This window comes from Zalophus californianus, chromosome 8 (assembly GCF_009762305.2).
Source record: "Zalophus californianus isolate mZalCal1 chromosome 8, mZalCal1.pri.v2, whole genome shotgun sequence".
In the NCBI taxonomy this organism is placed as follows: domain Eukaryota; kingdom Metazoa; phylum Chordata; class Mammalia; order Carnivora; family Otariidae; genus Zalophus; species Zalophus californianus.
Genome location: NC_045602.1, coordinates 77,541,595 through 77,568,682, shown reverse-complemented (window position 1 = coordinate 77,568,682; position 27,088 = coordinate 77,541,595). Strand labels below are relative to the sequence as shown.

General features: G+C 37.3%; 1 protein-coding gene across 3 annotated transcripts in view; it reads left to right on the top strand.

The window, feature by feature from the left end:
* TMEM131 (transmembrane protein 131) overlaps positions 1–27,088 on the top strand; it is a 228,844-nt gene that overhangs the window by 171,857 nt on the left and 29,899 nt on the right. For all 3 annotated transcript variants that reach the window (XM_027621084.2, XM_027621085.2, XM_027621086.2), the window contains 16 exons: positions 502–612; positions 703–837; positions 3,525–3,629; positions 7,417–7,503; positions 11,030–11,182; positions 11,283–11,358; positions 11,543–11,660; positions 13,512–13,650; positions 13,766–13,875; positions 14,592–14,658; positions 19,462–19,613; positions 20,043–20,185; positions 21,323–21,509; positions 22,901–23,086; positions 23,896–24,054; positions 24,479–25,071. In XM_027621084.2, coding sequence (XP_027476885.1) covers positions 502–612; positions 703–837; positions 3,525–3,629; positions 7,417–7,503; positions 11,030–11,182; positions 11,283–11,358; positions 11,543–11,660; positions 13,512–13,650; positions 13,766–13,875; positions 14,592–14,658; positions 19,462–19,613; positions 20,043–20,185; positions 21,323–21,509; positions 22,901–23,086; positions 23,896–24,054; positions 24,479–25,071 — 2,521 coding nt within the window. The remainder of the gene's footprint in view (positions 1–501; positions 613–702; positions 838–3,524; positions 3,630–7,416; positions 7,504–11,029; positions 11,183–11,282; positions 11,359–11,542; positions 11,661–13,511; positions 13,651–13,765; positions 13,876–14,591; positions 14,659–19,461; positions 19,614–20,042; positions 20,186–21,322; positions 21,510–22,900; positions 23,087–23,895; positions 24,055–24,478; positions 25,072–27,088) is intronic.

The window sequence follows — 27,088 nt, the reverse complement described above, 5'->3', positions numbered from 1 at the left end:
AAAAAATAAAACTGATGGGAGATATGAAAGATAAAATTAGAACATATAGAGATGTAGTTCTCCAAAAAGCCAACATCAATAAGAATTTCAGAGCTGGAGGGACTTTTCAATATTATCCCACTCCTTCTTCATTTGTTTTGCTTGAGTGATTATGTATTTTTGGCTGCTCTCATGAATACATAATGTTTACCGAGACCAAGGATTTTTTGCCTAATCCTCTGGGGTTTTACTTACCCTTCCCTAGTACTCTAACTTCCTGCTTCTTTTACGTGCCTTCAGAGGAGAAATAGTTATTCCGTAGAAACTATGAACGTGTTCATTTCTGATTACTGAAAATACTCATTGTACAGAATTCTTAATTATATTTTATATATGTGTATATATGTGTATACTGACATAAAATATAGAAACCTTAGTATGTCCATACAGCTACTTTCTCTTGATACCATGCTTTTATATGTGTGATTTAATGTTTAATCTAGTTCTTTTATATCTTTTCAGTACTTTGTATTACCCCCCAAAATAGAGGAACGTTTCATAGATTTTGGCATATTGAGTGCTACAGAAGCAAGCAATATTTTATTTGCAATTATAAACAGCAATCCAATTGAGGTAAAAAAAAATGTTTTTATTCTAAATCACGTTTAAGTGTTTTATGCTAGTGCTACAATAATCCCTTTCATATCTTTCTCTTTTTTTAAGTTGGCTATAAAAAGTTGGCATATCATAGGAGACGGTTTATCAATAGAACTCGTAGCTACTGAAAGAGGCAACAGAACTACAATAATTGCAAGCCTTCCAGAATTAGAAAAATCCTCTTTATCAGACCAGTCATCAGTAAGTAAACTTTCTTATTGTTTCCTTAAACTTAGTTGTATGTCTAAACCCCAAATAAAAGTCTATTCCTACGACACATACTTGAACTGATATTTTTATGAGATTCATATTAGCATCAGTTATTTAATATTAAAAGGTTCTTGTGGGCAATCTACTTCAACTCCCTCCTTTTATGATGAGGGCACTTGAAACCCAAAAGAGTTAAGTTCTACCTTGTCATTTAAGGTTCTGTAACAAAGAAAATTTAAATAATCTTTTTGTAACACAAGTGTCATTACAAGAGAAATTCCCATTGGCACTAAACTAACCCTATGTTCATTGAATTTACTTGGCAAAAGAAATTGCCCTGCGCATTGGTAGAAGGTGTTTTCAGTTATACAGAATATTTCTGACCAGTTTTCTCTAAGTGAGACAAATCTTGTTTGATCCCTTTGTAGATCTGCCCATATACTTTTACTCTGTCTTATAAATATGTACATTTGGTCATAAAAGAGCATGAAACAAGAGAAAACAGATATATCAGTCAAAGCCTTTACACTACTGGAAGTGGAACTTGGAGTTTATACCGCTTCAGAACAGAACTAGTAGAATTACCCTGTGTGAGAAGGGGCATAACATATCTCATCTGCAAGTTAAGGATAGAACTTCTTGTGGCAGTCTTACAAAAGAAGGAGAAAATGTCCTTATGCACAGAGATGGTTGACAGATACGCTTCCATGGACTGCCATAAGCTATAAAAATTTATTTAAATAGTTTGTGCCAGAAGAACCCTCCAGAATAACTATTTTGGAGGGCATTTTGGCAATATGTACCACTCCTGGAAATTCTTCCCATGGAAGTAATTTAAAGAGCTAAAAGCTCACTGGTAGAAAACTGTGCTGCCCAAGACAGTAAGAACTAATTAACATGTGGCTACTGAGCCCTTGAAATGTGGCTAGTCTCAGTTAAGATGTCTTGTGTCAGATACACACCAAATTTGAAGACTTAGTTTGGGATTGTAAGCTGTTAATAATAATAAAATATTGATAATGTTTTAATATTGATTACATGTTGAAATGTTACTAATTTGGATATATTAGGATAAATAAAAAGTATTAAAAATTTTTAAAAAGAACTAAGAGCTGTGAAAATGAAGATGTTTATAATAGTGTTATTAATAATTTCAAATACCTGGAAACAGTCAAATACATAAAGTAAATCATGATTTTATGATTGAATATGAAGCAAATAAAAAATATTGTGTATAGAAACTTGGAAGATGATTTATGAAAAAGTAGAAAACAGTACTAAATAAGGTATATTCTAATTGCAGCTATGTAGCATTCAAGCTACATCATCAGATATTTGTGAACGGTGGTAATTTATGGCTATTTATTTTAATAATTTATAATTTAAATTTGATTAAAAAATAAAGCCTCCTTTTAAAACAGTATATATCCTTGAGAAGTAATATTTGTCACTCCAGCTGAGGTTTTATTTTTAATAAAAATAGAATGCTGAAAAAGGGTAATAATTAAGCCTGCCATTAATGTATTCCTTTCAACAGTAAAGTTAGAGTAAAATCGTATGTATATGTACTCCCAGCTGTTTGAATTTTGCTGTTTCCTAGTAAGACATTATAAATCTAATAATTCTAGAAATCTGGATCATTTCCTAGCAATAAATAGCACATGTTAACATATACTAAATTTCAGAGGTCCATTTAATAGCATAAAGCCTGTTTGACAATTTAGGGTTTTAGAATTAGCTTTTATATAAAACTATAAATTTAAAAACAAGGGACAGAAAGATGAGATCATTGTTAACAAACTCTTAAAATAGGAAGTTGTAGTGAGGTGCCAACTTCAAAATAGCAACTCCACAAAATGATTTTTTTTAAGCTTATAACACTAAAACTTTCAACTGTTTTCCCAAAACCCAAAGCTATGAACTACATTATTGTCCTGTTCCTTATGAAACACACATTGCCAGCAATTCTGTGTTCTTCAGACCTGTGTTCTGATTTGGGCAGTCTATACAGTAGAATAGAAAGTCTTAGGATTGCACAAAACCAACACAGAAAATGCTTCTTTAAAAGGAGAAAGTATGTTTGGTGTATCAACATTTGTTATTTTAAGGTAACTATGAATTCTAGATAAAATATAACTAATTATTAAAGTGCATCTTCACAAAATGAATTACTTTTTTGGGGGAATTTCACAACTGAAAATTGCTGACAGAAGAAAAGTAGACAACCGTCACACACCACACACAGAAATCACTCAAAATGGATGAAAGACTTAAATTTAAGACCTGAACCCATACAGTCCCCTAGAAGAAGGTCCCTTGACATCAGTCTTGGTGATGATTTTTTTGGATCTGACTCCCTTTGCTCCAGCCCTCACCCTCTCTGTCGGTGCAGGTACATGCATGATATGTGAGGACCATACCCCTTTCCACCTTGGCAGATGGGAATCTGTTCCTGAGCCAGTTTTCGTGGTGGTCCATGGAATAAGTGTAGAATAAGCATCTAAGAATGGGCATTATTTTGAGATATTTGTACAAGATGGTATGGTAATTCAGTGTCAAACAGTATATATTAGAATTTGGAGGTAGGTCATCACAAATAGTGTTCTTTACCATTTTAGTTGCAGTAGGAAACTGCAACTAGCAAGGCTAATGAATGATGTCATTTCTATCACATACAGGTAATATTAGCTTCAGGCTATTTTGCAGTATTCAGAGTCAAACTTACTGCAAAAAAACTGGAAGGGATTCATGATGGAGCCATACAGATCACCACAGACTATGAGGTAAAGACTACGGGGATTCATGTCAATGAGGTTTTTCTAATAATTCAGTCTCTTTTTTGTTGTTTTTATGGAAACAACTAAGTTTACTGATAAAGTTATAGTTTACTTGTCTCATACCTTAAAAACTGAACTTTTGAGAATAGTTTACAAGATCTTGGTGTTCATCAGCTCCTAGTTTTCTCATAAAACCCAAAACCTCTTAACTAAAAACTTCAGAAAAATGGCTTTGACAGCAATCAGACAACAAAAAGAAATAAAAGGCATCTGAATTGGCAAAGAAGTCAAACTCTCACTCATTGCAGATGATATGATACTTTATGTGGAAAACCCAAAAGACTCCACCCCAAAACTGCTAGAACTCATATAGGAATTCAGTAAAGTGGCAGGATATAAAATCAAGCACAGAAATCATTTGCATTTATATACACCAACAACAAGACAAAAGAAAGAGAAATTAAGGAGTCGATCCCATTTACAATTGCACCCAAAACCATAAGATACCTAGGAATAAATCTAACCAAAGAGGCAAAAAATCTGTACTCAGAAAACTGTAAAATACTCATGAAAGAAATTGAGGAAGACACACAGAAATGGAAAAACGTTCCATGCTCATGGATTGGAAGAACAAATATTGTGAAGATGTCAGTGCTACCTAGAGCAGTCTACACATTCAAAGCAATCCCCATCAAAATACCATCCACTTTTTTCAAAGAAATGGAACAAATAATCCTAAAATTTATATGGAACCAGAAAAGACCCCGAATAGCCAGAGGAATGTTGAAAAAGAAATGCAAAGCTGGCGGCATCACAATTCCGGACTTCCAGCTCTATTACAAAGCTGTCATCAAGACAGTATGGTACTGGCACAAAAACAGACACATCGATCGGTGGAACAGAATATAGAGAACCCAGAAATGGACCCTCAGCTCTATGATCAACTAATCTTCGACGAAGCAGGAAAGAATGTCCAATGGAAAAAAGACAGTCTCTTCAACAAATGGTGTTGGGAAAATTGGACAGCCACATGCAGAAGAATGAAACTGGACTATTTCCTTACACCACACACAAAAACAGACTCAAAATGGATGAAAGACCTAAATATGAGACAGGAATCCATCAAAATCCTTGAGGAGAACACAGGCAGCAACCTCTTTGACCTCAGCCACAGCAACATCTTCCTAGAAACATCGCCAAAGGCAAGGGAAGCAAGGGCGAAAATGAACTATTGGGTCTTCATCAAGATAAAAAGCTTTTCCACAGCAAAGGAAACAGTCAACAAAACCAAAAGACAGCCGACAGAATGGGAGAAGATACTTGCAAATGACATATCAGATAAAGGGCTAGTATCCAAAATCTATAAAGAACTTAACCAAACGTAACACCCAAAGAACAAATAATCCAGTCAAGAAATGGGCAGAAGACATAAACAGACATTTTTCCAAAGAAGACATCCAAATGGCCAACAGACACATGAAAAAGTGCTCAACGTCACTCGGCATCAGGGAAATCCAAATCAAAACCTCAGTGAGGGCGCCTGGGTGGCTCAGTTTGTTAAGCGACTGCCTTTGGCTCAGGTCATGATCCTGGATTCCCTGGATTGAGTCCCGCATTGGGCTCCCTGCTCGGCAGGGAGTCTGCTTCGCCCTCTGACCCTCCCCCCCTCTCATGTGCTCTCTCTCTCTCTCTCTCATTCTCTCTCTCTCAAATAAATAAATAAAATCTTTAAAAAAAAAAAAACTCAATGAGATACCACCTCACACCAGTCAGAATGGCTAAAATTAACAAGTCAGGAAACGACAGATGTTGGCAAGGATATGGAGAAAGGGGAACCCTCTTACACTGTTGGTGGGAATGCAAGCTGGTGCAGCCACTCTGAAAGACAGTACGGAGGTTCCTCAAAAAGTTGAAAATAGAGCCACTGTACGACCCAGCAATTGCACTACTGGGTATTTATCCCAAAGATACAAATGTAGGGATCCAAAGGGGTACGTGCACCCCAACGTTTATAGCAGCAATGTCCACAATAGCCAAACTATGTAAAGAGCCAAGATGTCCATCAACAGATGAATGGATAAAGAAGATGTGGTATATAATACAATGGAATATTACTCAGCCATCAAAAAATGAAATCTTGCCATTTGCAGCGATGTGGATGGAACTAGAAGGTATTATGCTAAGCAAAATAAGTCAATCAGAGAAAGACATGTATCATATGATCTCACTGCTATGAGAAATTCTTAATCTCAGGAAACAAACTGAGGGTTGCTGGAGTGGTGGGGGGTTGGAGGGATGGGGTAGCTGGGTGATAGACATTGGGGAGGGTATGTAGTATGGTGAGTGCTGTGAATTGTGTAAGACTGATGAATCACAGACCTGTACCTCTGAAACAAATAATACATTATGTGTTAAAAAAAAAAAAAGATGATAGTAGGAAGGGGAAAATGAAGAGGGGGAATCGGAGGGGGAGACAAACCATGAGAGACTGTGGACTCTGAGAAACAAACTGAGGGTTCTAGAGGGGAGGGGGTTGGGGAGATGGTTTAGCCTGGTGATGAGTATTAAAGAGGGCATGTATTGAATGAAGCACTGGGTGTTATACATAAACAATGAATCATGGAACACTACATCAAACTAATGATGTATTGTATGGTGATTAACATAACATAAATAAAATTAAAAAAAAAGAAAAATGGCTTTGGCACATTTATAATTACTCTGTTAGAAACCTGCTTACACATAGTTATAGCATTGCACAGATCCTGACTGAAATTCCTGAATGAGATCACTGATTCTTCTGCAATCATTAATATACTCCTGTGTAATATTTCCAAAAAGGAAAATAAAATCAAGAAATCACATCTTAATTTGAGTTCTTATTATTGTATTTACATGAGTCATTCTAGGTCAAGGGCAGAGTGAAGATCATTGAGCTTTTGAAAGACTCTTTGTGGTGTTTAACATGTTGCATTCCATGAGATTTTTGAACGGATATATTTCTGCCACACTTAAGTGTTTTAATTTATTATTTACAAGTTGCTTCCACTGGTCTCCTAACTGTTTTCAGCACATACAAGTCCCACATGAAAGAAAGCTAATTCAGAATAAAGAGAACTAGTCGTTTAATAATAATAATGTATGTAAATAATAAGTAATAATAATAGATTTGTTAGGAGTGTGTCAAATTAATTGCCTCCAGAAGTGAAAAATTCATGTTGATCACTCAGAAAAATAAGTACATTTCATAGCTAAGACAAATTTTTGTTAGTATGGATAAAAATGAGAATTAGAAAAAAATATCTTAAGTATCTCTGTGAGTTACATACAGAGTGAGTTGATATTCAACATCTATAATGTTCAACTCATTTTTAAATTAAGTTGATGTTAATTTATTGCTGCATACAAAAACTACAGAACTGTATAACTCTAGAAAATGCTAAGTGTCACATAGTTTTAGGAGTACAATTTGACTTTCTTTGCTAAATTAATAGTCTACAAAATAACCTATGTTATGAAAAATCTATTCTTCATTCCTTCCCCATTGTTTCGTCTTACCATGTTTTCAATGAATCACTGAAAAATACATAGAAATGTATTTTAGAACATTTTATGGAGTACATTGATTAAATTAAACAGTTTTCATGGGTAATTTTAATGTTTTTGAGTTAGTTATTGCTAATATAAGTCCCAAGATGACTTTTTTTACATCCTCAAAAATAATGCAGTAATGGTCAAAGATCAATCTCAGACTTAAACACTTATTTCTATGGTCTGCTTCTTCACTCCACAGATCCTAACAATTCCTGTGAAGGCTGTAATTGCAGTGGGTTCGCTGACTTGCTTCCCAAAACATATGGTTCTTCCACCTTCCTTTCCAGTAAGAGATTTAATTTATAGACTTTTTTTTATAATTTTTTTTCTTTGCCTTTACCTCTGTGTTCCTAGAATCCAACAGTAAAGTCAGTTATTCTTTATTCATAGCTTATTTTAAGGTAAGACATTGAACCAGGTTCCATAGGAGGTATAAAGAGGAATAAGAAATAGTCCCTTCTTTCAAAAAGTTTTCTATCTAGATTGGGAAATGAGCCAGTGATTCATAAATGAAAAGCAGGATGTAGAAATTGCCCTAAAAGGTGTAAAAATGAAGTGCCGTGAGTGAAATACACATGTAGTTGATGAAGGTGCATGTGAGCTGCCTTAGAATTTCTTTTGGCAAGATAGATAGGGATGGTAAGAACTTGCATCAGGTCCCTGGAATCAACCTGAAGGCACAGAGGCAGTAAAGTCTGAGATGGTTTACATGGCAGTGAGTTGCCCAGTTTGACAATAGAGGGAAATTTTAAGAGAAGGTGAAATGACATGTTGGAGTGATAGCACGAAAAAAACAATTAATGCATTTAGTCCATGCAAATCTAAAGTTTTTAAACAGAGGCTTGACATCATTAGAGCTGAGCTTTAAACACTGTTTCTCTGGCAGAAGTAAATATAGGGTGCACAAGGAAGTGATAGTAGAGTGCCTGAGGCCAATTCAGGGACTCTGTTCATACTCCATATGAGTAGTGTCAAGAGGATGTTTGAGCTTAGGGCATTGGCAGAGGCAGTAAAGCCCTTTCATACCTCTAAGCCTTGGCTGTTAGTCTGTCTTGAATGCCCTTCTTCTTCCCCTACTGTCAGAGAACTATGCATCTTCCAAGATTCAATTCCATGTCATCTCCTCTCTGAAGATTTCTTGACTACACTAGATAGTTACTAAGTGTTACATGTGTGATCTTGGGATGATTTTAAATTACTCTCTTATAGCAGGACTCACATGTGCTTTAAATATGGACTTATGTGTTGGTCTTCCCAGTGAGACTGAGATCCTCTAGGAAAAGGATAAGGGATCTTTTATCCCCAAAGCAGGCAGTTAGTAGGTAATGAGTGGATGAAGGAGCAAAATAATGGAAAAGAGAGCTTAGGCAAGAGACATTTCAGATTTGAACTGTGCTTGAATATCCTGACAAGGACCTACTCAATTGAAGCAGGTATGGGTAGGGTAGATAGAGTCAAAAATATGACTTAGAGTTTGAACCTAGAGAATAAAGAGAAGAGAAATGGGGAAACCAAGAGACCACCACAGCCTTTTGCAGGAAGGTGTTGTGGTCAGTTCAGGAGACTTGGGGGCAAATGTAGAAGTGTCCCTTACCCTGTGGAAGGAGATGTGGTGGGTTATGAGAAAACAGTACGTTGTAAAAATCTTAATATTATATACAATAAAACCTAAATTTAAAAGATCAATTTTGGGTTCATAGGTTCAGCATATTTGATTAATTAAATCTTTGTCTTGTCATTCCACTTTGCACTGACTATATGGAACTCAACTTCATTATTCAAAAAGACCTTGTTCCTTTCTTCAGCTGCCTTTTCAATCAATGATCTCCTTAAACACAGCATAAATCCTGGAAGGGAATAATTCAGTAGATGACACAGTGAAAGGCCCATTAATGGTAAATCAGAAAGCATCTGTATAAAAACAAGGTGTTGATTTTGAGCAGAGTAGGATCAACTTTTAGATATCCTCAGATGGCTTACATTACCAGATTATTTACTTAGAATCACAAATTAACTTGATGTTACTGCCTTAGTCAGGCTGTTACAACAAATTACCATAGACTAGGTGGCTTAAACAACAAGCATTTATTTCTCACAGTTCTGAATGCGGGGAAGCCCAAGATCAAAGCACCAAGCAGATCCGGTGCACCTGTCTATGGGTGTATCGGTGAGGGCATTCTCCCTTGTTTTGCAAATGGCTGTCTTCTCACTATATCCTCACATAACCAGAAGAGCAGGGAGGCAGGGCAAGCTCTTTTGTCTCTCCTTTTAAGGTCATTAATCCCATTCATTAGGATGAGATTATGACCTAATCACCTCCCAAAAGCCCCACCTCTAATACTATTACGATGAGGGTTAGAATTTCAACATATGAATGGGGGGGGGTTCACATTCATTCCATAACAGTCACCAGATTCTGTAAAATCTCTTGTCCAGTGGAGTATACTAGCGCCAATTGAAGCATACAATACATCCAAATTAGCATTTCAGGTACTCGTAGTTTAATACTTGATATTTGAATACCATCGTAAAATGAACTTTTGTATCTGTTACCTCTTTTGACCCACCCATCCGGCCACGCGCGCGCGCACACACACGCACGCACATGCGCACACACACTCCTGAGAGACAAGGCATGGACTTGAGCAAAATGATTATTACCGGTGCATGCCATGAAGACACAGCTGGTTAGATGTCAGGCTTGGGCTATTTATTTATTTGACAGAGTGAGACACAGCGAGAGAGGGAACACAAGCAGGGGGAGTGGGAGAGGGAGAAGCAGGCTTCCCGCTGAGCAGGGAGCCCAATGCAGGGCTCGAACCCAGGACCCTGGGATCATGACCTGAGCCAAAGGCAGACGCTTAATGACTGTGGCACCCAGACACCCCAATGAGTGTTACTTTTAACCTCACTCTCATTCAACTCTTTTTTCTGTGCACTCTCTTTAATTTCTGTGTCTTCTAATACCAGATATTAGCCCAGTGGGTATGGTCACTTTCGAGACTTCTTCGAATGACTGGGGATCAGATTATGAGATAAAATTCTGTACTCAAAAGAAAGTAAAGATTATAATATAATTCTTATTGTGGATTATTTAAATCATTTAATTTTTTACTTAAAATTTGATACCCTATCATAGGGAGAAGCATGCAGCTGATAAGAGCAATCATTGCTCATCTGGTGATTTAATCTGTCTCCTGTGTTAATAAGATATTTGATAACCTGTATTTTTAGAAGATGTTTAATTTCTTTTTGGCACAAATGATATTTTTCTTTTAAAAAGAAAATACTTCTAAGTAAAATAAATCTGTTGTGGTTTTTTTTGTCTTGTTTGGCTTTTGATTTTAGAACTAAATTATTTCATCGTGAATTTGGATACTTTGAGGGCAGTCTGGCCTTGGCATAAACAAACCTTGCTTAACAAACTGACATTGACCATTTCCTTTATTCAGAGCTATCTCTGTTTTTACCTTTGTTGGCGGCCTCATTATTTTAACATCAAATGTGAATGTTTTTCTTACTTTCTTATTTAATTTCATTTTCACAAGATTACAGAGATTTGTACTAATTTTTGTATAACAGGCCGTGAAAACGACAAATACACACACACACACACACACACACACACACACACAGAGATAAGTATAGATATATTTGAGAGGGCTCTGATTACAAAATTAGAGATTATCAAGTGATAAAAATTCTAAGTGTCTTTTGGGGTTTGGTTTCTGAAAAATATGTCAGCTCTAAATTGTGTGTTCTTAAGAAAATCCAACCATATACTAATGAGTTTGTTTGTTTGTTTTCTTCAGGGGAAAATAGTTCATCAAAGCTTAAATATTATGAATTCCTTCTCACAGAAGGTAAAGATACAACAAATACGATCTTTGTCAGAAGATGTGCGATTTTACTACAAACGATTACGGGGCAATAAGGAAGACTTGGAGCCAGGAAAAAAGTCAAAGGTTTGAGAACGTTGTATTTGAGGATTCCCATCTGTTAGTATTGTGTTACTGTGACCTTCTGTGGATTTGGGATTCACGGTTCTCCTGTGCCTCTTTGTAGATTGCAAACATTTATTTTGATCCTGGACTGCAGTGTGGGGATCATTGCTATGTTGGCTTGCCTTTTCTATCCAAATGTAAGTTAACTTGCTGTTCTCTCTCATCCCCTTCACTCCACCCAAAATATTCTTTGATGAAAGGCTGCCACTTTTAAAGTCCATCTCTATCCCTTGGTACTATGGAAATCATCTGAGGGGAAATTGACAAGTGGTTATAGATTATAGGGCTGAGTTTGTCATAATATATGTTTCCTTGTTTTAGCTGAACCCAAAGTACAGCCTGGTGTAGCCATGCAGGAAGACACTTGGGATGCTGACTGGGATTTGCATCAAAGCCTATTCAAAGGATGGATGGGAATAAAGGAAAATTCAGGTCATAGGTGGGTGGTTTTACTTTAAGTATGTTTAGCTATCTTTACAAGTTTGAAATGTCTCTGTTGATATTACTTTCTAAATGTTACTCTTAAATTAGGTTCTTTTACTTCTCTATAGCTAAGAAAATAACGCCTCATCTTCAGGAAATTATTAATAAGGCATCTTGAATTGCCATTTTAATTGCATGTTGCTCAGAAATATATACACTACTATTTTTCTCTTTTCTCCCGTGCTCTAGATACTTCCTTAAAATCAAAGAACTATTTGAAGTTATCTTTATAGAGGATGCATACGCTGTGCACCTTAGATACAGCCATTTGCGTAAGAAAGTTTTTACCTACCACTGACCTCTGGTAAAAGCAAAGAAAACATTTCCTAGGTTTAAGTCTGCGATGGAGACCAAGTGTCCATTTGCTCATTGTGAAAAGAACTGCCTCCTCCCTTTCTAAGTGCTGAGCCCTTAGGGGGCACCCAGAGCCCAGTTCAACCATATGTCATTGGCAGGCAGAAAACATGCTAATGACAAATCACTACCACACCTGGATTCAAAAGCAGAAACACACTTCCTCAGCGCTGTAGAAGTACGATCTTTCTTATGCTCCAGAAGAGAATTTGATTAGAATATTGATAATAACTGAGAAAACTGATCTTCTTCACTTGGCTAATTTGAATGTATTTATCAGTATCAAAATAATTTATACGACTATAAATTTTTCAAACCATTAGTGATTGAATCTGAGGGTTTCATTTATCTGAACTACTATCTCCTATCAAAAGTTTTCTTAAGGCAAAAGAGTTAAATTTCTACTTTAAAATGGTGAAATAAGTAGAGAGAGACCTCTAATGAACTCAGTAGTTCTTGATCCCCTACATTTCCATTACAGACCTTACCATGTATAGACAGTCTCCAAATGTTAACATTATGAATAGATAACTTGGAGCATTGCTGAGGAACCTCTTCACCTCCCACCCACTAAAACCTGTACCTTCCTTCTTGTGTGCCCACCACTCCACAGCCAAGATGGGCTTCCCGTCTGCCCCATAGCATCATGTCCCGGGTGCACAGTGACTGTGTCATTCTCCCTGCTCCTGCCTTTGTGTTATCTTGTCACTGTGCGTGTTACAGAGAACTTCTGTTTCTGCCTTATTAAACCTGTACTCTTACCAATATTAGAGTATCACAATTCAGTAGTAATGTGGGTTAAAGTAGGCTTCAGTGTTTGGGCCCAGGGACCTTAACCCTGTGTGTAATATTGTTTCCTTATGGAATATGTTCTTGAGCTCTAAACATCTGGCTTATGAATACTGGTAAGTAGGGAAATATTCAAATGAGATCCTGAATATTGCTGATAACTTTACATATATCTGCACAAAATCCTCATATATATTACCACTTCAGCTGACATCTTCATTGCATATCAAGATTTTCCTTCATTTTTTTTTTTTTAACCTCGTGGGGAAAAAGACATATGCACTGCCTTCTCATAAGTTCTGCTGATGAATATTCATCAGGACCCTGTTGTTGGTGTCTAGGTCTTTGCACTAGCCTGCAAGATCCTTTAGGATCCCTTAACACCATATGTTACCTATATGTGCCTGCCTTGTCCTTCACATATTCAGTACAAAAACAACACAGATGATGAATGATAGAGACTTTGGCACCTCCTTGTGCCAAAACAGAGACATCTTTATACATGTCTATTAAAAGCATAATAAAATGTCAAAACAAATAAACCTGTACTTATTCAGGGCCAGAATAAAATTTCTCAAGTATACAAGCCTAATAGTATTTCTTCTGTTCAGAAAACTCAAATATTTCATTTTGATATAGTAACTAACAAATAATTTTTTTCTAGATTGAGCGCTTTATTTGAAGTAAATACAGACCTTCAAAAAAATATACTATCAAAAATCACTGCTGAGCTCTCCTGGCCTTCTATAATTAGCTCACCCCGGCACTTGAGATTTCCACTTACTAATACAAACTGCTCCTCAGTAAGTATTCAGAGTGACACTGATTTTTGGAAATTCATAATAGTGCTATAAAGTATCTACTCTTACTTTTAACTGTGGAAACCTTTCATTTACTGTTTTGTTAACTCTGTTTAAGGAAGAAGAGATTACTTTAGAAAATCCTGCAGATGTTCCTGTCTATATTCAATTTATTCCTCTGGCTTTATATTCGAATCCTTCAGTCTTTGTAGATAAGTTAATATCAAGGTAAGCACTGCTTTAAATAATCAAAATGTTCTATATTAGCATTGAATCCTTATTTTACACATTTAAAAACTTTATTGAAGCTTATACAGTAATAGATTGGGCTTAGAGAAATTCTAGATCCGTAATTAAAATTAAGAGGACGTTCTGGGGGAAGATAGTGATAATGTGTTAAGTATCTAGAAGAGTTTTCAGTTTAAGACAAGAAAAAGTAATGTTGAACTCCTTTCTAAAAAAAAATTTAAAAAGTGAAAGATTATAAAGAGAAAGCAAGTGTAACCTTTTAAATATTTTAGTTTTAAAAAATGAACGAGGGGCGCCTGGGCGGCTCAGTCGTTAAGCATCTGCCTTCTGCTGAGGTCATGATCCCAGGGTTCTGGGATCGAGCCCCGCATCGGGCTCCCTGCTCCACGGGAAGCCTGCTTCTCCCTCTCCCACTCCCCCTGCTTATGTTCCCTCTCTTGCTGTGTCTCTCTGTCTGTCAAATAAATAAATAAAATCTTTAAAAAAAATTTTTTTAAATAAAAATAAAAAATGAACAAAATATTAACTATAAGTTGTGGCCTCTAATTTTTGGAAGGCTATTCATCTGATAATATTGACCTCAGAATCTGCCAAAAGGTAATTTGCAAATAAAGTACAAACTTGATAATTACTCTAATTACCCTTTAATTATGATGCTGTTTGTGAAGAAATATATGTACTTTTTTTTATTTTAGGTTTAACTTGAGTAAGGTGGCAAAGATTGATTTAAGAACACTAGAATTCCAAGTCTTTAGAAACAGTGTAAGTATGCAAGCTTCATACTATCCCAAAGAAATAACTCTGATATGATCAGTGCAAATGTGGAGGAAAACTACTGACTTATCCTTAAATTTGGCTGAAGGGCAAGTTACTGAAGAAGCCAGAGCAGTCCAATAATTATTTTAGAGGCAAAAAAACCCAGGAGGAATGGATGGGATTTAGATCAACATGAGGCACACTGGGTAGAAGGTTCCTGTTTGCAGGCATCACTCCTTGAGTCCATAAAGGTTTATAATAATAGCTACCAGAAACCCTGAGAATATATAAATGAGGTATATATTAACATAATTTATTTTTATTAAGCTTCAAAATATTGAGCTTGATCATTTAAATGTTTATTTTGAATACTTCCAAATAAAATTGTAAGCTCCATTAATGCCAGACCCATAGTTGTTGAACAGATTAAACAAACTCATGGGAAGCCCTTCAAATGGTTTCTTGGTGTGTAGGAAGACTGTGGTGAATGCTGACTAGATAAGTCAGTCTGTGGCTAAGTAGTTCAGGAAAGAAGAGCAGTGGGAAGGTTTCCAGTATTTGGGAGCTGTATTGAAGAATGCTTCCCAGTATTGCATGAGCATCTAGTATGTGTCAGCATTATACCAGGTACATTCACATTTATAATTTCATGTAATCATTACAAGCAGCCAGGCTGAGCAATTACTAACGATCCCAAGAGGTAAGTATTTCTTTGTTCTGTTGCTGGGGAAAAACAAAGCTCAGGAAAAGGAAGGAACTTGCTCAAGTTCATACCTGTGATAACTGGCAGGGCCAAATTCAAGTCTAGTTCTCTCAGATCCCAGAGCCCTCGCCCATACTGTCATGCCACATGGTCATTGCTGATTAGGAGTCCCTAATTAGCCTGTCAAACCAGATATTCTATAGTTCTTGAAATACTTGTGTTCCTTCCCATAGTTTTGTGTTTTAGTCTGTAAGACATGTATTAGCTAAACCTTTGTAGAATAGTAGGTTTTTATACTGTCTGTAAGTCAATTTTGTATAAGAAAGTAATTTTCCGTATATCTTTTTTCTGCCAAATAATGGAACACCAGACTGAAATGTAGACAGTCATATATTCTAGTCTCATGCCCTTCTCTTGGAATCTTTTCATGGTCGGTTTTTTTCCATGCATAAAATGACAACCTAATAAGCTCAAAGTTTTCTAGATTCCAAATCATTAGAAAGCTCAATAACCAGAAATTCCTTTCGCTCTGCTTTTATAAGGGAGGAAATACACATAAGTAAATGAGCTAATATTTACCTTTTTTCTTATCAAATACAAGTTCTTTAGTGTTATTTACAAGGTATAAAACACTGAAGTGTTGTAGGCACTATGAGAAGTAGGAAGATGAATAAGAATACTCTAGATCTCAGAAATGTATTTTAAATATGAAATTCTAGGTCTTAGGGTAAAGTCAGGATAAATTCTATCACAGTTATCTATAGTGGTTATAAAACCTATGGTTTTCAAAGTATTTGGTCTCAGGACTCCTTTACAGTCTTAAAATTATTCATGACTCTGAAGAGGTTTTTTGTTCATGTGGGTTACATCTATCAGTATTTACCATATTAAAAATTAAAACTGAGAGATCTTTTCTGCAAAAGGTATATGAAAAGATGTTCAACATCATTAGTCATTAGGGAAATGCAAATTAAAACCACTATAAGATATCATCTCACACCTGTTAGAATGGCTATTATCAAAAAGACCGGATATAACAAATGCTGGTGTGGATGTGGAAAGCAGAGTAGGAATATAAGTTGGTACAACCACTGTGGAAAACAGCATGGAGGATCCTCAAAAAATTAAAAATAGAACTACCATATGAGCCAGCCATTCCACTTCTGGGAATATATCCAAAGGAAACAAAAACACTAACTCAAAAAGATATCCGCACCCCCATGCTCATTGCAGCATTATTTATAATAGCCAAGGTATGGAAAAAGTCTTTTAAGTGTCCATCAATGAGTGAATGGATAAAGAACTTGTAGTGAGAGTGTGTGTGTATGTGTATGTGTACACACACATACACAATGGAATGTTATTCAGCCAAAAAAAACAAGGAAATCCTACCATTTATGACAACATGGAGGACCTTGAAGGTATTATGCCAAGTAAAATAAGCAGAGAAAGGCAGTACTGTATCTCACTTATATCTGGAATCTAAAAAAGAAAAAAACCCAAACTCCTAGAAAAAGAGATTAGACTTGCAGTTACCAGAGGTAGAGGGGTGAGGGGAGAGGGAATTGGAGAGAAGTGGTCAAAAGGTATAAACTTCCAGGTACAGGACGAGTAAGTGCTAAGGATATGATGTACAGCATGTTGACTAGAGCACTGCTGTATGATAGTTGTTAAGAGAATAATACTAAGAGTTCTCATCACGAGAAAATTTTTTTCCTTTTATTCTTTTTTCATTCTTTTCTTTTCACTGTATCTGTATAAGAAGGTGGATGCTGGCTGAACCTGTTGTAGTAATCATTTTACAATATATGTAAATGAGACCATTGTGTCTTAAACTTATACAGTGATATATGTCAATTATTTCTCAGAACTGGGAAAAAACTGAGAGATCTTTAAAATATTGATTTAATTCATATAAAGTAATAATAATAAATTCATTCCATTTAACATCGATAACATAAAAATTTAAAATAACTGTATTTCCCCAAAAAGACTTTTTGCAAGAAGAGCAGATTGTTTTACATTTTTACAGATCTTTTTAATGGTTCTCGGACCTAATACACAGATAGATTCCCACTGCTTCTACATTTAGTTTCTCATGATTTATTTTTTTGGTTGAAGTATATGACAAATATCTGACCTGACCTGGCACAGATATATAGTTACAAAAAAAGAGTATCTTAATTGCCTTTTTAATTAATTCTAACAGCATGCATCATTCGGAAAATACTGGTTCACCAAGATATGCAGAACTTCCAAATGTTGACATGATTCACTCTACAAAATCCCAAAAAATCATATTCAGTTGTTTTTCCTTAATTGGACAGATGTACTTCATTTTTGTGAAAATGTCTACCAAATACCCAAGTCTGAACAACCACAGATTGACTGTCAGTCATTCATTCAACTATACATGGTTTTCCATGAGAAAAACAGCTATAATTCAGTTTGCATCTCAAATGGTAGCTTTTCAAGACAACATGGTGCTTCAGTAGGCAGCAGGAGTGCTTTATGCATACTTCCCATTTTATCAGACAATACTAAAAATGCACATGCCCAAGATTGAGATTTATTAAGATTAATATCGTTAACTGCTTAATCAGTAAGAATTTTTTTTTACAAGTACATGGCAGTGAAGAAGACAGTAGCTATAGGGAAGTTAGATACCACTGCCTTACTTTAAGCTGAAGGGTCAGTTGTTTTACCCGCCATTGATTTTGCTGACCACTGGTGCAAATGTCAACACAGTAGAAAGGGCAGATAGCATCTGTCAGTGTTATGAAGGTAACTTTGACATCATGGATATCCTGAAAAGATTTTGAGATCCCTGGGGGCCCCATTGGTCACTCTCTAAAGAGTCACTGCTACAGAATTACTGAGAATCAATTGAGGCCTTAATGATATCCCTGAGGCATCACAACATCCTCAAATATTTGCCAAGTCATCAGAGTTTAAATTGCTAGTGTTTATTGGGAATATATGTAGAGTATATAATGTGTCCATCAATTACTCAGAATAGTTTATCTTAAAGAGAACTTACTGACCAACCATTTTGGAGCAGTCAGGATATTCTATTATCCTAGTAGACATTTACAGAGAAGAATGTTAGATGCAGAAGAAAATGTTTTGCCTCAGAAGCATGAGTTAAAAAGTAGTGGCTTCATTAAGTCTATTGACTGTAAGTTATGTTTGTAGAATCATGCTAACACAGGTAGGTAGATTATATGTTTTAAACCTAACTATGGCAAGTGGAGCTGAAAGTCATGCAAACCTCACTCCCCTTCCACATGTTAGCAGAGCTGTGAAGAGCCCTGGAAATTTGTAGCCAAGTGTTGCCAGCCCTTCCCCCCAAAAAAGTTTAAACTTAATGTTGCTTAAAAATTAGAACAGTGTATTCTTAAGTGTGAACTATGATATTTTTAATAAAAAATGAATACTTAAATCTTATCTGTAACTGGCTGTCAAGAAGCCATCTTTTGGTTATTAAACTAAGCTCTTATTTAACTTTCAGTCATAAAGTGTTAAACAGTAATTATGTGCTGAGCTTTCAAAATAAAATTCAAAGGTAGATTGATACGAGTTGGAAATATTTTTACAAATAAAAAAAAATCTGAGACACATTGAAGACCCTGCAGCTGATACCCATCAGAGGGGGAAGGAGCAGGAAAACTGGCTGAAAGTGGGAACAGCAACCATAGGACTTCGGGGTGCTGAGTGCTGGTTGTACACCTGTTTGCTTTGTGCTAAAACATTGAGCTGTGCTTCTTAGCTTTGTGTCCTTTTTTATATGTGTATTACATTTCAAAATTTTTTAATGTTAAAAGTAAAAAGATTTCTATACAAAAACAAATGCTAGTACAAATAATGAGGACTTTGGTGATGTGGGGATCAAAGCCCTTTTGGGGACTTAATGCACAATGAGAAGGGTCATCACTGGTTGCCCACTTCTGTTTGCAAGGTAACCAGTATCTAAATCATGAGGGGTAAAATTGTTCACACATTTAATCAATTTAGGAAACTAGTACTGGACTGTGGGTGGGGTAAAGTATAAAACTTCTATCCAGAGAATATAGTAGTAACTTTTGTTGTTTACCCAATGATTCAAGGCTCATCCACTGCAGAGTTCAACAGGATTTACAGAAGGCCTCTCTCGACATTCAATTTTAAACCTAATTTTAAAACCTGGAGAAAAGAAATCTGTCAAAGTAAAGTTTACTCCAATTCACAACAGAACTGTTTCTTCGCTAATCATAATCAGGTAGGTTCTGTAATTTAAGTGTGCATTGATTTTTATTACTTTTTCAGAAGTCCTTACTTGATTTGTTTTAATATGTGTTTGTGTGTCTACTTTATTTAATAGGGTATTCACTTTGTCCAAAACACACACACAACATACCACACCTGATGAAAGTACCTCTGTGATTACGTTTATAACTTGAAAACCTGAATAGTGTTCTTACTATACCATATGTGACTCTTAAAAATGAAAAACTCTTGCTTCTCTCTGTGTAAAGATTTTTAAATTCTTAAAGTGTAAATGTTTCATCACTGAAGTTTAGTATATTCATTTCTACATGGTTTATTAAAAAAAGTAAAAAATATTGATCAATTATCTATAATTTATTTATGTGAATTTATAATTTATTATGCAAATTTAATGGAGGAAAATTCTGTATTTCTTGCATAGGAATAACCTCACTGTGGTGGATGCTGTGATGGTCCAAGGACAAGGAACAACTGAGAACTTAAGGGTGGCAGGCAAGCTTCCAGGTCCAGGGAGTTCCTTACGCTTTAAAATCACAGAAGCATTGTTGAAAGATTGTACAGATAGTAAGTATTCCTAACAGTTTCAAGGGCACAACTTTCAGTGTTCGCTTCCAAAAGTATAATTTCCCAAAAACAAACAGTATTTCTATACATGCACATGTATATATTAGTGATGAACACTTAAGATTTTTAATGAAATACCCTGACTTGCTTTCAGAGTTGTTTGATTTGGATCTTCAAAGATTTAAAGGTTCAATTTTCATTGCATGTCTTAGATGATTTACTCTGAGTATGAAAAATAAAGCATAATTCTGATATGAGGAATTCTTAATCTCAGGAAACAAACTGAGTGTTGCTGGAGTGGTGGAGGGTGGGAGGGATGGGGTGGCTGCGTGATAGACATTGGGGAGGGTATGTGCTATGGTGAGCGCTGTGAATTGTGCAAGACTGTTGAATCACAGATCTGTACCTCTGAAACAAATAATGCAACATGTTAAGAAAAAAGAAAAAGAAGAAGATAGCAGGAGGGGAAGAATGAAGGGGAGTAAGTGGAAGGGGGAGACGAACCATGAGAGACGATGGACTCTGAAAAACAAACTGAGGGTTCTAGAGGGGAGGAGGGTGGGGGGATGGGTTAGCCTGGTGATGGGTATTAAAGAGGGCACGTTCTGCGTGGAGCACTGGGTGTTATGCACAAACAATGCATCATGGAACACTACATCAAAAACTAATGATATAATGTATGGTGATTAACATAACAATAAAAATTTAAAAAATAAAAATAAAGCATAATTAGGGGCGCCTGGGTGGTTCAGTCAGTTAAGTGTCTGCCTTGAGCTCAGATCATGATTCCAGCATCCTGGGATTGAGCCCCACGTCGGGCTCCCTGCTCAGTGAGGAGTCTGCTTCTCCCTCTCCCACTCCCCCTGCTTGTGTTCCCTCTCTCGCTATCTCTCTCTGTCAAATAAAATCTTTTAAAAAATAAAAATAAAAAAATAAAGCATAATTAAACTTTTGCTATCTAAAATGACACAACAATGTGGAGTACTTCCTGATGAAGTCTGGGTGCCAGCTAACCTCTTTGGCATGAGGAGGTGGCTCATAATGTTCGGCATATATTTATGGTGAATGTGATAATCCTTTGGACCTGCAGCACATGCCAGCAAGATTTATATTCACTCTTGATTTTCTTTCCTTTAGGTTTGAAACTAAGAGAACCAAATTTCACATTGAAAAGAACATTTAAAGTAGAGAATACAGGGCAACTTCAGATTCACATAGAAACCATTGAAGTCAGTGGGTACTCCTGTGAGGGATATGGCTTTAAAGTTGTTAATTGTCAAGAGTTTGCACTAAGCGCCAACGCCTCTAAAGACATAATCATACTGTAAGTATTTTCTTATGAGGTGTAATGAATCACTGGCTTCTCATCAACTTCAAATACTGCAGTTGTTCAAACTGTGCAAAGATATGTTTTCATATTCACAAAAAAGGTCTTTATCCACAGATATGCTCATATGATTTGTTTCCATTTAATCTTCAGTTATTTCTTCATATCTTTGTTTTCAAAATTATGAAACTTCCTATATATCCAAAGTGGACCAGATGATCTTAGAAACCGGTTTCAGAATTATTTCCAGGGTTGTGTTAAAGCATAAGGTTGTTGATAGGAAATTGATTATAAATTCAGTCTCAGTAACAGAGCGGTCCCTGCATCACACATGTGCAGTTTTTCCATGTTCTGCAGTGGAGGAATGTGTAATGTTTTGGTCAGAAGACAGTGTTAATGCCTGTATTGGGAATAGCTGTAGCCTATTTTAACAATTAATTGATAACTTGTTAGATTATAGGCTTTATGGGGCGCCTGGGTGGCTCAGTCGGTTAATCGGCTGCCTTCAGCTCAGGTCATGATCCCAGGGTGCTGGGATCGAGCCCCACGTCGGGCTCCTTGCTCAGTGGGGAGCCTGCTTCTCCCCTGCCTGCCGTTCCCCCTGCTTGTGCTTGCTCTCCCTCTCTCTGTCTCTCACTTTCGCTCTCTGCGTGTCAAATAAATAAATAAAATCTTAAAAAAAAAGATTATAGGCTTTATGTAATAAAATGTAACCTCTGTCCCCTTAATTAATAATTTCATGATCTTCAATGGACATTCAGTACGTAATGATAATACTCCCATAAGGCTTAGTGCTTGGTACCTAAAGGTACAGTAGAGAATAAAATACCTTTCTTCAAGGTGCCAGTCATCTGGTTGGAGAACATACAGTTAACAAAAAATAAAAATAAAATAATGAGGGCAGAAAGCAGTACCACAGGAGATGAAGAGAAGATCACCAGGGCTACGTTTTTTGGGTGTGTGTGTGTGTGTGTGTGTGTGTGTCTGTGTGTGTGTCTGTGTGTGTGTGTGTCTGTGTGTGTGTCTGTGTGTGTGTGTGTGTGTGTGTGTGTGTGTTTAAGGCATTATTGGGAATATATCCTGAGAGAAAAGAGTGGATTCAGCTAAAGGAGAAAAGAAGAGGGAGGGAGAGAAGCTCAGAGAATGCTTCCTGAATTATGCTGTTATTCTTTTTCATGCAATTTCTCTAGTTACCAACAGAATATAGTTGTATTTGTTATTAACCTTGTAGTAGGAAAATGCTTTCTCCATCTTCAAATGAGGACGTTGAATAGAAGTACCAAACTCTAAAATTCTGTTAGGTTTCAAAGGTGTGTGGGACTAGTATTATATGTAAACTACTGTGGTGTATTTTTAAAACGAGTTGAACTGCCACTATTCTGTTTCAGGTTTACTCCTGATTTCACAGCTTCTAGAGTTATTCGTGAACTGAAGTTTATAACAACCAGTGGCTCTGAATTTGTATTTGTATTGAATGCATCCCTTCCATACCATATGTTAGCAACCTGTGCGGAAGCCCTACCCAGACCCAACTGGGAGCTGGCTCTGTACATCATCATCTCAGGAATCATGAGGTACTTGTGTCTTCTTTTGAGGTTGGTATTCAGGCATCACTTGACACTGTTCCTCGCGTGCCCATGGTGTGCCAGTCACTGTTCTGAATGCTGGGAATCTATCAGCAAACAACAGACCTTTTTGCCTTGATCAAGCCTGCATCTACTAGTGGGAGCAGTCAGAACTGAACCCCGCTTCAGTGGCATATACAATAAGCAAAAGTCTTCTACCTTTAAAATTTCTTATGCAAATTAAGTACACGTTAATTTCTTAAAGGGACAAAACCACTCATCATTTGCCAGGTAACGTTACTTGATTTGGGCATAGGTAACTTACTCAACATTATATGATACTTTTTTTTAAACAGACCTAAGCAACATGAAATGTGAGGAATATTTTTTGAATCCTCAGCAACCTTATCTTTTTTTCAGTATATGTATATGTTTGGAGAATATGATACACTTGCCTCTAAATTTACATGGTTACCCCACACATCCTTTAAGGGAAAAGAGTTGGTCTAGAGAGTTAAAACCACAAGGTAAACGCTTCTTCTTGGTAAGAGGAAAAGTATCCTCCAGGTGTCTATCCTGATACAAGTAATTATTTCCTCTATATAAGCCTCCATGTAAGTTGGCTTTCTATAAAAATGAGCGTGCAGGCTTCTATCCATAACACTTTGTTTTTGTCTAGTCGGGTAAAATTTGTCACAGGCATCCCTGTTTTTTATATCCTGTTGTACTTTACCAAGAAACTCTGTCTTTAATATCAGATTTTGTTACTCTTACACTAACAAATGAATCCCAACTCTCCACCTTCTGTGCCCCTACAGTGCACTGTTTCTCTTGGTAATTGGAACAGCCTATTTAGAAGCTCAAGGAATTTGGGAGCCATTTCGAAGGCGACTGTCCTTTGAGGCCTCGAACCCACCCTTTGATGTGGGAAGACCATTTGATCTCAGGAGAATCGTTGGTATTTCATCTGAAGGAAAGTATGTTCACGTGCTGGAAATGAATTCTCTAGTATACGTAAATGTGGCTGGTGTAGTTAAAAGAAAAAATAAGTTTTTCTTTTCATCTTTGCTCAAGGGGAAGAAATCTTAATTCTAATTACTTCATAATTCTCTTGTGTATAGTTCTCTTCTCTGCTAGAACTCACAGCCGATCCCATGTTTTTATTGTGTTGGTGAGGGTTAAAATATTCTTAGTCAGATCACTGACTTGATTCCTAAATTTTCAGATAGAGTAGACCCTCTAAAATTGTGGAAAGTATCCCTATTTCTTGCTGGGTGTTTTTTTTTTTTTTTCTTAGAGTAGTTTATATTTCTCTTGTGGCTATCTTGATGAGACAAGAATTTTTTCATCTTAGATTTTGTAAGTTGCTACTTACTGATCTGCAGTTGGTCCTTTTTTCAGCTTGAACACACTCAGCTGTGACCCCGGGCACAGTAGGGGATTCTGTGGGGCAGGCGGCTCGTCGTCCCGACCCAGTGGAGGGAGTCACAAGCAGTGTGGCCCACCGGTCCACCCACACAGCGGTCACAGCAATAGAAACTCAGCTGACGTGGAAAACGTCAGAGCAAAAAACAGCTCCAGTACCTCTAGCAGGACTTCTGCGCAGTCTGCTAGCAAAGCGAGCCCCCTCGTCTTAGAGTCAAACGCAGTGGCCCAAGGTCATGCCGCGGGCAGAAAGTCCAGAGGAGCCAAGCAGAGCCAGCACAGCAGTCAGCACCATGCCCACAGCCCTCTGGAGCAGCACTCCGCGCCACCGCCGCCGCCGCCGCCGCCGCCGGGGCCTCAGCACCAGGAACCGCAGCTCGGAAGGCTGTCACCCGCCCCGCTCTCGCACCCTTCCCACCCAGAACGGGCCGGCAGCACAAGGCACAGCTCGGAGGACTCCGACATCACCAGTCTCATAGAAGCCATGGACAAAGACTTCGACCACCCTGACTCCCCACCCCTGGAAGTGTTTACAGAGCAGCCGCCCTCACCGTTGTCAAAAAGCAAAGGTAATCCTCCGTTCTCACTGTCAGAAAAGCGTGATGTATGCGGGGGAAGGCGGGTGCATAATTAAGGAGCTGCGGTGATCGGAGCTGTGGTAGAAGCAGCTGATTTAGTAAGTGTTCTTCTGGCTCAAATTCACCTCCAGTTTGGACTTCAGCTTTTCTGTATCTGATGCAAATAGAGAGGTATCCATTTATCTAAAAAATATTTGAACTTCTTAGGTTATTTATCAAATTTAGAAATTTATTGGACATCTCTTTCCATTTTCAACTGTCTGTGATTATTGTGCTGTGATAGGTTGAGCTTTTTTTTTTAATTGTTAAACTAATTTTTAATATAATGGTGAAATGGAGACCCATCCATTTTAACTCAAAAATAATATTTCCAGGGCGCCTGGGTGGCTCAGTCATTAAGCATCTGCCTTGGGCTCAGATCACAATCCCAGGGTCCTGGGATAGAGCCCCACGTCGGGCTCCCTGCTCAGCAGGAAAGTCTGCCTCTCCCTCTCCACCTGCCTCTCCCTCTGCTCATGCTCTCTCTCACTCTTTCAAATAAATAAAATCTTTAAAAAATAATATTTCCACAGAACCTGTACTTTAGAGCAGGGGCTGGCAAACTACGGCCAGAGAGCCAAATCACCACATGTTTTCATAAATAAAGTTTTATTGGAACATAGCCATGCTCGTTCATTTCCATATTGTCTATGGCTGCTTTCATGCTATAACAACAAAGTTGAATAGCTGCAAGAGACCATAATGGCCACAAACCTGAAAATATTTACTATCTATGTCTTTACAGAAAAAGTTTGCTGATCCCTGCTTAGGAGTTCTGTATGCTGGATTAGCTACCTATTTCTCAGTAACAAATTATCCCAAAACTTCATCACTTAAAATGCCCACACTTACTATCTCAGAGTTGCTGTGGGTCAGGCATCTGGGTGCAGCTTAGCTGGGTTCTCTGGCTCGCAAGACTGCAGTCAAGGTGTTGCCTGGGGCTGAAGTCATTTTAAGGTTCAACTGGAGGAGGATCTGCTTCCAAGCTCGCTCAGGTGGTTGATGGCAGGATTCAGTTTTTCATAGATTGTTGGACTGAGGATCTCAGTTCCTTGCTGGCTATGGCCACCAGCCTCATGGGTCCTCTCCATAGGGCACTTTAAAGCAGTTGGCTTCACCGGAGCAAGGAAGCTTAGAGGCAAGAGAGAGAACAAGCTAGCAGGACAGAAGTCACAGTCCCTTAACGACCTAATCTTGGAAGTGACATCACATCACTTTTGTAGTGTTCTGCTCATCAGAAATGTGGTCTGGCCCATACTCCAGGAGAGAGAATTCCACAGAGCATAAACACCAGGAGGGAGGGTGGGTGCACTGGGATTGATCTTAGACACGACATACCACACATACACAGAGGTAGGCTATTTGGTAACTTCCAAAATCAAAATATAAAAACCAGTAAACAGCCTGTAGCTCTATTTCAATTTAATCCCTTTACAGCCTAAACTTTTTGCATCTTCCTCTCTCTCCCGTAGCAGTCCTGCCAGTACACATTATTCCAAGCCTGTTTCAGGACCTCCCTCCCTGGTGTACCAGGGAGGTTTTTTGCCTTTCGTTTACACAGGGAACAGGGAAGTTGGCCGTCCTGAGAGACCAGAAGAAACCCAATGTTCCCAGAGTCCAGGAGTTTTCTATTAGAGAATTTCCTAGTCCCTGATATGAAAACTAGTTACATAGAGTCCTCTTAGAATTACATGCATTTGGATTTGAAAAATAGTAAAATGTCTTGAATATTATTTAACTTTTTCCAGAGAAATGTACTCATTATTAATAGAGCTTACTTATTTTAGGGTAATTTTCATAGTAATATTAAATGAATCCTTAAAGTTTTTTTTATTAGATCAAGTTGCATAATGAGTTTTTCCCATATTGAGGGCATGAATAAAAGAAATGTATATTATCATTTCTTACCAGAAAGAATTCGGCAGTCAAAACTGAATACCTCACTGCCTATGCCTAAGATAGTCCGCTA